The sequence below is a fragment of the Neomonachus schauinslandi genome, chromosome 16, assembly GCF_002201575.2.
Source record: "Neomonachus schauinslandi chromosome 16, ASM220157v2, whole genome shotgun sequence".
Lineage (NCBI taxonomy): Eukaryota > Metazoa > Chordata > Mammalia > Carnivora > Phocidae > Neomonachus > Neomonachus schauinslandi.
The window spans coordinates 32,246,520-32,260,018 of record NC_058418.1 but is presented as its reverse complement, the minus strand read 5'-3'; the positions used below and the strand labels follow the sequence as shown (position 1 = coordinate 32,260,018).

Genomic DNA, 13,499 nt, shown 5'->3' with positions numbered 1-13,499 from the left:
CTCACTGATGAGCAAACCAAGGTTTAGAGCGGTTAAAGCACCTCCTGAAAGGCAGACTTGGGATTTGAACCCAGGCAGCCTGATTTCAAGGCTCCACCCTCAGCTGCTTTTTTATGCTTCAACCTGCATAATTGCTTCTTATGATAAACTCCATGGTTATAGGGGCATCAGATCTACCATGGGGATCAGGGAAGGTTTCCCTGATGTTTGAACTACTTGCTTGAAAAACTAGGAGCTCAGTAGGTAAGGGGTGGGAGAGAAATGGGGGAGGGTGTTCCTGGTATTGGGAACGGCTCATTCAAAGGCCCTGGGGCATAGCTCACTGGCGGAGCTGAAAGGGAGACAGCGTGTCAGGATCGAAGATTTCAGTGGCAGGACAGGGTCAGATGGACCTTGGTGGGTTGGAGGCAGCGTTTTAGATCACACAGGGTTTTTTTTTTTTTTTTTTTAAAGATTTTTTATTTATTTATTTGAGAGAGAGAGAATGAGGGAGAGAGCACATGAGAGGGGGGAGGGTCAGAGGGAGAAGCAGACTCCCTGCCGAGCAGGGAGCCCGATGCGGGACTCGATCCAGGGACTCCGGGATCATGACCTGAGCCGAAGGCAGTCGCTTAACCAACTGAGCCACCCAGGCGCCCTAGATCACACAGGGTTTTAGGATTCGGCCTTCACTATGAGCAATGGGAAGGAGTAAAGGGGGGGCAGGCAGCAGTGAAATGTAGTTCACTCTGTGCCACGTGGAAATGGCCAGTGTGGAAGCAGGAAACCCAGTGAGGAGGCTGATGGGGTCATCCAGGTGAGGAGTGAGAGTGGTTTGGACTGGGGAGCTGGGCGAAAAGAGGGTGGTGTTGAGAACTATGTAAGTGGTAGGTGGACTTGGGATGGGCTGGCTATGGGGGGAGGGTAAGGGAGCTGAGAGATGTCTGGTCTGTGTAGGCAGATGGGTGATGGGGCCATACTGTGGGTGAGTGCACCTGGGGCAGGTAGGGGGTGGTCAGGCTTGGTGATACCCAGCTGGGTGGAAGCGTGTGTTTTGTAAAAACACCTTCTAATCCTGTCTTGGTTCTCCCAATGGGACAATGTCAAGGCTCAAGCTTTGGTCACCAAGGCCCTCACCCATTCATCTTTCCCTAGGGCGAGGCCACTCACCTCACAACACCTTATGGCATTCCATCACTCGACCCTCACACCCATCTGATTTCCTGGGAAAGTCCTAGCAGGGATCCCCTCCTGGGGACATGACAGGACCTCTACCAATCCCCAAGCCCTACTCACAAAAGAGCTGGGCGTTAATGGAATTTCTCCAGCCCCAAAAGAGAAGGCGGTCTCACTCTACTCTGGGAGGAAGACAGGGGAGGGGACTCTGAGGGCTGTGGTTTGGAAGACAGGTGTGATGAGGTCTCCACTTTTCAGCTCTCAATAACACTGGTTACAAGGATGAGGCCGGTAAGACTCAGACTGTCTGAGCTTGAACCCTGGCCTGGACTCTTCCTAGACGTGTGACCTTGAGCAAACTTAACCTCTGTGTTGCTTAATTTCCTCCTCTATGAAGTGTGCATAGTAATAATACTTACATCACAGAGATGGGAAGATTAAGTGAGAGGATGTATGCAAAAAAGCCTGGTCCAGGGCAAGTGCTAAACAGTGGTAGCTGTCATGATGGTCTGAGTTCCCCAAATTCTTAATGAGGCAGCATGCCCTTCCTTACACCATGCACCCAAAGTGGAGGCCCTTCAGACACTGCCCTGCCCCCCACCCATCTCCCATCCCAGCACTTCCCGTGATACTCACTCTACTTCATCCAGGCAGGGGCCTTCCTGGAGCTGGGCTATGAGTTCCTGCACATCATGGACCCTGAGCTGACACTGCTGGAGCCTGGAGTGAGGCAGAGGGGCTCAGGGCAAGAAGCTAGACCAGACCTCCTCCAGCCCGAAGGGCCACCGCCAGGTGTGGGAGCCGGGGGAGTCAGGAAGCAGACAAACCTGGGGTCTCATCCTGGCCCTGCTTCTTAGTACCTGGACAATCTTGGACAAGGCCCTTGGCCTCAGTGTCCTCCTCTATCAAATAGGAATAATAAAGTGTACTTGGCAGGGTTTTTGAAAGAATTACAGTGAGGTAATGGATATAAAATACTACTGTGCCCAGTATGTAGCAAGGGCCCATTAAATTAGTTGTAATTACTGTTGTTATGGCCGATGCTCCTTATTCAGGCCAGGATGGGTTAAAGTCCTTTCTCTGCTCCATGCCTGTTTTTCCTTTTATCCTCCTTACCCCTGCTCTACCTCTCCTCGGAAGGTGCCCTACCCCCATATCACATCCCTCCCCTTAAGGCAATTGAGCCCACTGAGGTACCTGAGTGTCAGGCTTCTGCTCTCAGCCTCTTTCCTCTGGCCAGCATTTCCCTGTAGGTCTGGCACTCTGGCAAGAACAAATCCAACATTGGCCTTGTCCTAGATTCCAGGGCCTGAATGTTTGGAGGTGCTAAAGGTGCATTTCAGAACAGCAGCAAGAGCAAAACGTTTGAGGGCAAATAGGCTTTATTCCAAATTCTGGCCTTGGGCAAGTCACTTCACCTATCTGAGCTTCCATGGTCTCTTTTCTTTTTTTTTTAAAGATTTTATTTATTTATTTGAGAGAGAGAGAATGAGAGAGAGCACATGAGAGGGGGGAGGGTCAGAGGGAGAGGCAGACTCCCTGCCGAGCAGGGAGCCCGATGCGGGACTCGATCCAGGGACTCCAGGATCATGACCTGAGCCGAAGGCAGTCGCTTAACCAACTGAGCCACCCAGGCGCCCTCCATGGTCTCTTTTCCAAGATGGGATGACAATATCTAACACAGAGTGACTGAAGGATTAAAATGAAACGATGTACGGTCAAGCGCCCAGCACGGGCACAACATTGAAGCTTAGTAAAAAGAAGCTGCTATTTCTATGTTGTGAAGCTCTCCATTTGTATACGTGCCACCTGTGGTTCAAAAGCCTGGGAGCATGGACTGTGTGTGGGTCCAGGCTGTGGGAGCCACGGCACCTCCAGGCTCTCTCCCGCTGGGCCAGGGGAGGGGTTGGGGCTGCAGAGAAGCTGGAACGTCATTACCCGGGTTTTCACAGACCTCTAGACTGGTGCTGTCCAACGGAACTTTCCGCAATGATGAGAATGTTTTGTATCTGTGCCATCCACTGTGGGAGACACTAGTCTCCCATGGCCACTGAGTACCTAAAATACAGCTAATGTGGCTGGTAAACTTAAATGTTCATTTTACTTAATTCTAACTAATATGCCTTTAAATAGCCACATGTGGCTAGTGGCTACCATATTGGGCATCATAGCTCTGTACAGCTGGAGGGGAAAAAGACTTTGGTCCTACTAGATCGTTGTATGGGGGAGGAAACTGAAGTTCAGAGCAGGGAAAGAACTTGCCCAAGGACATATAACATCATCTGTCTGTGAGTCTCAGCCGGGAGGAGTGTGAATAAGTCCAGCTGGAATGTTCTCTCATGGAAAGGCTGCTTCCCTTTCTTTGCCCATGCAGGACAAGCCAAGCTGGAATCCATGCACAGCTGGATTAGCCAGCATCTGAGTACCACCTGGATGTCAGCAGTGTTTTAAGCACCTGCAATGTATTAATTCATTTAATCCTCAGAGTAACTCTGAGATGTGGGTATCATCATTGCCTCCCTCCCACTTTTTTTTAGATGGAAGAGTTTTCTGGAGCTTTCCCCACATATTAACACCAATCTAACAGTATATTCATGCCTTCCCTAAGGGTCTGACTTGCTCTGAGATTTCTGGGGATGCTCCCCCACCACAGGAACCAGACGTGGTCCAGATATGCTAGAAGAAGGTAAAGTCCTTGCCAACTCTGAAAAGAAAGCCATTTCTCAGGCAGCCATAGCAAGAAGAATCCCCACATTCCAGCTCTTCATAGGCTCTCTTGGCTACCTTACTTTGCTACTGCTTGAGCCCAGACTGCTCCTCAGAATGAGCCCAGACCCACCCCCTCCCTAGGTTCTTACCCTTGCAGCTCTGCAGCAGTCTCTGCGGGCGGGGAAAGAAGGAAGATGAGCTCCGCCTCCCTGCAAAAGTCAGACACCGAGCCGTGAGACCAGTGGTCTGGAAACCAGCACATCACCCGCTGCCTGCACACCCCCTGCAGCTCCAAACATCCAGAGAAAGCTGATTTTATTATAACCAACAAAGAAACAACGGGCAGAAATGCCCCAAATCAGACAAGTAAAATCTGTGACTATGTCGTTGCTCGATGAATCCCGAGAGAGTATTCTTTAAAAGTCAGGAAAACAATATTTACAGAGAGGACTTTAAAAAGTTAGGAATGCAAAGAGTTTTTGTGGGAGTTACAGTATTTTAGGGTTAAGAGGCATGGCACTTGACCCACTCCGTAATCCAAACAGGTGACCCCAGTTCAGCACCACGGAGAGCAACTCGCGGCTAATGATTCTTTTGCTATGCTTCCTAGATGCGTTGACTCATTCCTTCAACCCTCCGCCCATCTACCCATCCATCATTCTACTCAGCACTATCTACTGAGTGCCAGGTGCCAGGCCTGAGCTAGGCTCTGGAGATACCCATGTGAATAAAACAGATTCAGGCACACAAGCGTAGCTATTGCAGACGCAGTGCTCCATTTCCCACTCCCTACCTTCCCCTCCCCTTTTCTCAAGCCTCTGAAGGCCCAGATTCCACTCCTTCGGCTCACCTGACCTGCAGGGTCTTGACAGTAGGGCAAGAGACTGCCACCTTTGTCAAGCAGAGTAAGGTTGACACGGAGACATTGTTGCGGCTCAGGCTGCAAGATTGTGGCAAGGGTATCAGGAGTGAATCCTGTATCCCATGGGCCCCAGACTTTTTTTGCTCTCCAGGGGAGGTGGGTAGCTCAGGCAGGGGTGGGGGTGTGTGGAAAGACGGCTTACTCAAGCTTCTGGAGCCGTGGCAAACAAGGAAGTACCTCCACGATGTTCAGCACAGCCCAGTCCTTGAGCTGGTTGTCCTGAAAGCTGCAAGAGACCGAGGTCCAGTCCCTCAGCCATGGAGTTGGGGGCCTTGGGAGCCCCAGTTGGCAGGTGACATGGCTGCCCTCATGGAGGAGACACAAGTCATAGGCCCACAATGGGTTGGTAACCTGCTCCACAGTATCCAACAGGCCCAGCTAGGAGGAGAGTACCTCTGCTGGCCTCACTTCTGTCCCTATTCAGCCCCAGTGGGGGAGTTCCTACCTAGTGGCCCAAGATGATGGGCTGTGAAGGCCTCATGAGGTGGAATGAGAACACCCAGCACACTGCTCTCAGGGCTACGTCCGGGATGTGCCTGAGGCCATCTAGTTTATTATGGCCTCTTGGCTCTTGGGTGATGAGCAGAGTCTAGACTGGGATACAAGAGATGCTGCTTCCAGCCCCAGCTCTGGCCTTGACTCACCCAGAACCTTAGGCCAAGCACATTTCTTCTGACCTCACATTCTTCATCTGTCAAATGGGGTCCACAACCCAGCCTTGCCTGAGTTCCTAGCCGGAGGGACAGAAGTACAAGGGTACCTTTGTGCAAGACTGCTCTGGTTAGTGCAGAGGTTTGGAAATGTGAACTTGTTGACACTTATTTCCCCCTGATCATAGAGAGTGACGTTAGTCTTTTCTCCTATCAGCCAGTGATCCCACAGAAAGGCACCCAGCTGAGGGGATAGGAGCTGTGGTCGGGCTAACACTCCACTCAACAAGCAGGATGACCTAGTGCCAAGCTGCATGTCTCTGGACAAAAGGGTGCCTTTCTAAATCTCATAAAGGTGCCATATAAACTAGTAGTGGTTCTGCCAATGAGCTGCCGAGAAGGCTCCCCGGCCCCACCCCTCTTAGGCTACTCATCACAAACACAGGGCAGGAATATATTTGCGGACATGTGCTCAGTTAGCATGTACTTGCATCTAAATGTGTATGTGGATCTAAGTGTGCACAGGTGTGCACACACCTATGAATGTGCCAGTGAGGGGAACATATTTAAGTGAGCAGGCGAGTGCAAGTGTGCACACATGTGCACGAGTGTGAAGGTATATGTTTCATGCATTTATGTGTACCCACTGTGCCTGACACCTGCCTACACGCTGCCATCCCTTCTCTCAAGGTCACAGAAAGATGGGGAAGGGGCCTCAAAGTTCAAGGTCCTTCAAGACAGCCCAAAATATTAGATGAAGGAAGCGGTGCTCGAGGGTCTCTGGGAGCCTTGTGTTTGGATTCAGACCCATCCAGTTCTTGGACCAATGCCTTCCCTCTCTGGGTCTCACTGAAAAACTGGCCAGATCCTGATGGGAAATGCAGGACTCATTACAGGCTCTGGGGTGGGGGTGGAGAGCCCAGGGACCTAGGAAGTGACTTGTCCCCCTTAGCCAGCAGGTCATCTTGGAGATCACTCACCTGACCTCTTCCAGCTGTGGACAGAGGCGCAAAGCCTGCACCAGGTGGCTGATGCCTCGGGCAGTGATCTTACTTCCTGCTAACCTACAGGGTAAGCAAAGGTGGTGGGAAGGAATGGGGGTGGGAAAGGGGGCAGGCCAGGAATCTGCCCTGTGCAGGGTCAAAAGGAGAGGGGAGAGTTCCAGGCATATCCAGCTGAGGATCCCTCTTAGACCCAAGCCCTGGCTCACCCCAGCTTCTTCAGGCTCCCCATTGTCGGCAGGCTCCTGGAGAGGGCTTCTGCAAAGGCGTCCCCACATTTCCTGCTCTTAAAGCTGCCACAGGAAGAGGCAAGGTAGCAGAGGCTCAATGCTGAGCAGGGCTTAGAAGCCATCACCCATCCCTTCCTCTGACAGATGGAACTGAGTAGTTATGTTAATAGTTATAGTAGTAGTAGTAGCTCTTGTTTGTAGTAATAACAAATACGGATTATGGCAGAGACTGCTAACTGCCCACTGAAACCCATTCTCCGTGGATAGAACTCTAACCGGGAACACGGTTTCCCAGTTATAGGCAGCATTTCCAGCCTCCCGTGCAGCTCAGAGCAGCTATGCAGCTACGTTCGCACCACTGGAATGTGAGCAGAAGGGATGTGCCCCATCTCGGTGTGTGTGGGCTTTAACACACGGAGTACATCTAAGGCGTGCTCCGCTTCCCTTCCCCTAAGCCAGAGCACGATATGCCCATGACCCAGCTTTGACCATGCAGATCCAGGTGCCCAAGGAGATGATGGAACATCAGTGGAAGGGACCTGGGTCCCTGCACGACCACATGGAGCTAGCCATCTCAGAGACCCGGACCACTTACTTCTGAGTGCTCCATGGCAGTGAAACAAAATTCAACATTATTTAATCCACTGTATTTGGGGGTGGGGGTGGGTTCTCTCAGCCTCACCTTTTCTCTCGCTACTATTGCACATACTAAGCCTTCACTGTGCGCCAGGCACTCCCCAAGGAGGGTTTTCCTGGCATTCTCTTATCTGGCTCTCACAACAACCTCATGTAGTGAGGATTATTACTGATTCATTTTAGGGAAGAAGAAACTCAGGCTGAGAGGTTAAATAGCCTGCCCAAAGTTAAACCACGTCTGGAGTCAGAGGCTCCAGCCCACGGCTGAGAGGGAGAGAGACTGAAAGCCCAGCAACCACAAGAGCAATGTCCAGTTGAGAGCCAACTGGACCCTAAGGTCTTGGGAGGAAGGGAGCTTCGGCACCAGCTCTCAGGCTGAGGGACAGACAGTTCGGTCTATCTGTTCTGATGTTTGAGATTTGCACCCAGGCTCCTGCAGGAAGGGTCTGACCGACTCCACCCTCCCGAAGCCCAGTTCCCTCCCAGGTCCTCCCCAGTCCTCCCCAGTCCTCCCCTGACCCTACTCTCACCTGAGATTCTCTACCTGCTTACAGCCTGCCAGGGCCTCAGGGCAGTGGGGCTCCAGGGGGCAGCCCTCAAAATCCAGGTGGATAGGGGCATTCCTGTGCCCCAAGATGTTGGTCAGGGCAGCCAGGTCAGCAAAGGTCAGTGGGAAATTGTGGAAAGACAGGTGGCAGGGGAGACTTTGGGCCACGAGGCTGGCCAGCTCAGGCTCCTGGGTCTCTCCCACGCAGTGACAGAATGCTACCACCTTCGGCCCCGTGAGCCTGCGGGGGGCCAACTTCCTCAGGGCCTGCATCACGACAGCCTGCCTGGCACTCACCCACGTCTCATCCCGCCGGGCCACGTGGCTGAGGAAGGGTCGGCAGGCGTGGGACGCCAGCCCTGCCAGGAAGGAGGGGAGGTGGTCCAAGAGGCCCGGCTTAGCTTTGGTCCGCAGCACCCAGCGAGAATTGAGGGTGACGTGGCCGGCAAGCGCATTTTTGTCCACCTTGGGGCTGACCATCAGGTACAAGGCAGCAAAAAACTCCTGTAGGTTGAGGTGGGCGAAGGCATAGCCTGTACCCTGGTGCCCAGGGCCCGTGCAGACGCAGAAGGAGGTCAACAGGCTGAGGGCAGCCCCGAAGGCCATCGTGGATGGGTGGATGTCTCCTACGGAAAAGATAACCTTGCCGGTCTCCAGGCCCCTCAGGGCCACCTCACTGAGGTCCAGCAGGGACTCGGGAGGCGGGTAGCCTCGGGGGCCGAGGGTGGACACCATCTGCACGTAGTTCTGAGTCACGGTGGGCAGGAGGGCCGCAGACTGGCCTGGACAGCTGCGCGGGAGCAGACGGTGGAGGCACAGGCAGGTGACCTGGCAGAGCGCGGGCACCGCGCACATGCTCTGGAGGTGTCTGCTTTTCCGCAGCTCTGCCAGGGCCGCCTCCTGACACAGCTGGTCCGTGAAGAAGCGGACCATGTACTCCTCCACCCGCGGCCTGTCAAAGCCCCACATGTGGACCGTGGCTGCCTCTGTGGGCAGGCAGTCGGGCAGCTTCCCTGGACGGGAGGTGGTCAGTACCCAGCAGCCAGGCAGCAGGGTCCCCCGGCAGAGGCCAGAGAAGAGGGCAAGGGCCGGACTTGGCTCCTCAGGACCTTCCCTCTCCCTGCTGGAATGGGGGTGGAGGGCCTGGTCCAGCCCATCAAAGATCAGCAGGACTCCGTTAGCGTTCTCCTCCAGGTACTGGAAGACCGAGTCAGGGCCCGCCTCGGGGCTCAGGTACAGGTCAAAAAGGAGCTGGGGCAGCGTCAGGAGATGTGTGATCAGGTTGAGCTGGCGGAACTCGAAAAGGAACAGGGCCTGGAAGCGGTCCAGCTGGCCGTCGGCCCACCTCTGGCAGAGCCGGTGGGCCAGGGTGGTCTTGCCCATGCCCGCCTTGCCCAGGAGCACCGTCACCCTCGGGCCCTTGTCGGCCCTGGTGTTGAAGAGGTCTCGGATGCTCACATCAGTGCCGTCTTCTGCCTTGGGGTCCCCCAGGGTGGCCCCCTCCTGGGTGTTGAAGGGTGCCGAGGTCCGGCTCCACTGCAGGATCGGGGGGATGTAGGCCTGGTGGAAGGCAAGGGGTTGCCCTGGCCCCGGGATCCGGCTGCCATAGCGCCGCTGGGCGGAAGTCTTCAGCAGCTGCAGGTACCTCCTGGCCAGCTCTGCAGGGCACAGGGAGAGGCATGAGGGCGGGGGACCTCCCACCCCTAGATCCCCTCACCCCAGTACTGGCCGTTGGGAGCCTGCAGCCTCAGCTGTGTGTGCAAGGGGGTGGGGACTGGCAAGAACACACAATTCCTAGAAGGAACTCGTTCCACAGAAGCACTGGTTCTGGGGGCCATTTAAATGGGGAAGTCTGGCTGGGGGAGCGTAGATCATGGCTCTGTTTGTTTTGCAACAATATAAATGCTGTAAAGTTGTCAGTGAGACGGGGGCGGGGCGGGGAGGTTCCTTTGCAACATCTTCTTAGAACAACTTCTTAACTGTGTATCTGAGTACCCTGTTCTCCTCCCAATATTTCAGTTTTGTGATGCCCAGGGGTGAGTACTAACAACCTGTAGGCCTAGGCACTGGCCAATCAGAACTGGAGCTGGGCCCTTACTATGTCGGGCATTGACTTTCTAATTGCTGGATCCCTGGGAGAGCTTGGGTGGCCCAGGGGAAGAACCAGGGCCGCGGTCAGGGGATGCTGGGGACAGGTGGTTGAGAACAGGATTCTTCTGGACAACTGGTGGAGAATGAGAAAAATTCTGTCTTCTCTACTCCCTCCTGCCTGGCCGGTCCTCAGCAGCCCCCATGCCTTGTGGTGGCGGTGAGGGCTCTCCCTGGTATTCTGCCCATCTCTAAACTGGCCAGTGAGGGCCCAGGTCTGAGGTCATACTGGTCACCTCTGCTCTGCCCACCCAGGACCTCCAATCCATCTCTGTTGGAAGGAAGACAAGAGTCGCTGGGCTCCTGGAGGCTTATCAGCAGGGCACAGAGTCCAGGATCTGTGTCCTGGCCCCAAGGCAGGTCCTTATGTCTGGGTCCTTCCCAGCCTTGATACCCACCTAGCTGCTGCTTCTTGCACTGCTTCGGGCGGGGTGAGGACCCACAGCTCTGATAAGGCCGCTTGAGGCCTGGAAAGAATGAGAGAGGAGTAAAGTGTGAAGTTTGGGGGCCTGGGCTGAGGGGGCACCGAGCACCTTTGGGGAGCTCCAGGCCACAAACAGGCAGTAGGCAGACAAATGTCGCTGCACCCAGGGACTGAGTGAAGGCAGGCAGCGGGCAGAGGCTGCACCAATACCAGCTCTGTTTGCAGAAGTGGGTCCCAGGCCTGGGTGAGAGGCCCAGAGGTTCTGGGCTGGGGGATCCCCCAGTCCAGGATGCGGGGAGCTGGGCCCACAGCCAGCAGCCTCAGAAACACTCAGCCCAGAGCACTGAATGGCCTGGGATAGACTCAGGTCTGTCGAGGCTACTGCTGGTTAGAAAAGTGGACTTTCCAATGTGCTTGGCTGGGCCTGTGGCCTCCCTCTGGGGTCAGGGTGTTTTATCACCCTTACGTCACATCTCCCACACTTCCTCACTTCCCTTACTGGTTTCTCGAATTCTTGTCTGGTTGTGGATTGTCAAGAGTCACTTTAATGCCTTTCTGAAGAGGCTGGAAAAGGAAGACAGGAAGAAGGAAAAAAAGAAGGAACGGGAGAGAGAAGGGAGGGGAGGAGGAAAGGCAAGAGGACTTAGGGAAGAACGTGAAGAAGTAAAGCGGGATACTCCCACAGCCAGGCATCGATGATGGGTCAGAGCAGCCCCTGAGCAGGCCCCTCGCCCTGCTAGGTGTGAGGTTTCTCGGTGCTGGACTGCAGGGAGACTGAGGGATCCCAGAGAGGGACTGGGACCAGTTTGAGGGTATTTTAATGTTCTGTCAAGTCCTCTATCAATAAGGGGCCCACTGGCTAAATATCATTCAGGTCTGGTCACAGCCATGTGATAATTATGCCACCTCAATGACACGGGCCAGAAGGGACAGGACTGAACGGTTTTGATCTGCTGGGATTATGGGGTGGATGTTTTCTGTTAAAGCCTGTTGGATGTTACTGCCATGCACAGCTATAAGTAAAAAGCCCATACTTCTATAGAAATAAAGGTTCTGAGTGCACAGCCATCGTCAGACACAATGGTGAAAGACAGAAAGCTTTCCCTTTAAGATCAGAAACAAGGCTGGGGCGCCTGGGTGGCTCAGTTGGTTAAGCGACTGCCTTCGGATCAGGTCATGATCCCAGGGTCCTGGGATTGAGCCTGCATCGGGCTCCTTGCTGACAGGGGCCTGCTTCTCCCTCTCCCTCTGCTGCTTCCACTGCTTGTGTCTCCTGCTCTCTCTGCCAAATAAATAAATAAAATCTTAAAAAAAAAAAAAAAAAGATCAGGAACAAGGCAACGATGACTGCTTCCACCACCTCTATGCAAACATAGTAGTAGAAAGTCCTAGCCAGAGCAATTGGGCAAGAAAAAGAAATAAAAGGCATCTAAATTGGAAAGGAAGAAGTAAAACCTGTTTGCAGAAGATAGGGTCTTATATGTAGAAAACCTTAAAAACTCCATGAAAAGGTTCTTTGGAACTGATAAATGAATTCAGCAAAGTAGCAGGATACAAAGTCAACACACACAAATGAGCTGCGTTTCTACACACAATGAACAACCTAAAAGGGAAATTACGAAACCAATTCCATTTACGAAAGCACTGAAAAAATAAAATGCTTAAACATTAACCAAGAAGGTGGAAAACAGCTTCTTGAAATGAAAACTACAAAACATTGTTGAAAGAAATTAAAGAAGGTGTAAATAAATGCAAATGCATCCCAGGCACATGGCCTGGAAGACTTCAGATTGCTAAGATGGCAATCTTACCCCAAACAATCTACAGATTCAACACAATTCCCATCAAATCCCAATGACTTTTTCTGCAGATATAGGAAAACCAATCCCAAAATTTGTGAGGCTGACAAAATTCTAAAAAAACTCTTGAAAAAAGAACAAAGTTGGAGGACTCGCACTTCCTGATTTCAAAGCTTACTACAAAGCTACAGTAATCAAAACAGTGTGGCACTGGCATAAAGACAGATATACAGACTGATGGAATAGAATAGAGAGCCCAGAAAGAAAACTTCACATATACAGTCAAATAATTTTTAACGAGAGTGCCAAGTCCATTTAATGGAGAATGGACAATCTTTTAAAAAAATGGTGCTGGGAAAACTGGACGCCCACACACAAAAGAATGAAGAAGGACCCTTATCTAACATCACATACAAAAATTAACTCAAAATGGATCAAGGACCTAGATATAAGACCTCTAGCAATAAAACTCTTAGAAGAAAACATAGGGCAAAAGCTTCACGACATTGGATTTGGTAATGATTTCTTGGATATGGCGCCGAGGCACAGAGAACACAAGAAAAAACAGACAAAACGGCTTCATGAAAGTGAAACACATTTTGGGAGGGACAAAATGAGGGACATCTGCAAAACAAAGATCTGAAAAGGGATTAATATCCAGAATATATAGAGAACCCCTAAACTCAACAACAGCAAAACAAACAAGGTGGTTAAAAAAAATGGACAAAGAACTTGAAGAGACATATCTCCAAAGAAGGCATAAGAATGGGCAATAAGCACATGAAAGGTGCTCAGCACCACCAATCATTAGGGAAATGCAAATCAAAACTACAATGAGATCAATACCATCTCACACCCATCACAAGAGCTACTATTTAAAAAAAAAACAAACAGGAAACAACAAGTGTTGGTGAGGATATGGAGAAATCACAACCCTTGTGCGCTGTTGGTGGGAATGCAAAATGGCACTGCGTATGTGAAAACAGTATGAAGCGCCCCAAAAATTAAAAAAGAATTACCATATGACCTAGGATTCTAAAGATATACTCAAAAAGAACTGAAAGCAGGATTTTAAAGAAATATTTGTTCACCCATGTTCAGAGCAGCATTATTCACAATAGCTAAATTATGGCAGCAATCCAAGAGTTTATCAATGGATGGATGGACAAGCCAAGGGTGGTGTACACAGACAATGGAACTTTCGTCAGCCTCACAAAGGAAGGAAATCCTGACACCTGCTACAACATGGAGATACCTTAGGGACATGATGCCGAGTGA

At 51.9% G+C, this 13,499-nt stretch overlaps 1 protein-coding gene across 10 annotated transcripts in view; it reads right to left on the bottom strand.

The window, feature by feature from the left end:
- Positions 1-13,499, bottom strand: part of NLRC5 (NLR family CARD domain containing 5) — a 55,921-nt gene that overhangs the window by 40,007 nt on the left and 2,415 nt on the right. For 9 of the 10 annotated variants that reach the window (XM_021704485.2, XM_044911426.1, XM_044911427.1 and 6 more), the window contains exons 3-11: positions 10,397-10,465; positions 7,834-9,508; positions 6,647-6,730; positions 6,417-6,500; positions 4,929-5,012; positions 4,715-4,804; positions 4,014-4,073; positions 2,353-2,418; positions 1,792-1,875 (exon numbers count right to left, since the gene is read on the bottom strand). In XM_021704485.2, the coding sequence (XP_021560160.1) occupies positions 1,792-1,875; positions 2,353-2,418; positions 4,014-4,073; positions 4,715-4,804; positions 4,929-5,012; positions 6,417-6,500; positions 6,647-6,730; positions 7,834-9,508; positions 10,397-10,465 (2,296 nt within the window). The remainder of the gene's footprint in view (positions 1-1,791; positions 1,876-2,352; positions 2,419-4,013; positions 4,074-4,714; positions 4,805-4,928; positions 5,013-6,416; positions 6,501-6,646; positions 6,731-7,833; positions 9,509-10,396; positions 10,466-13,499) is intronic. The other variant, XM_044911432.1, reaches the window with a different exon arrangement.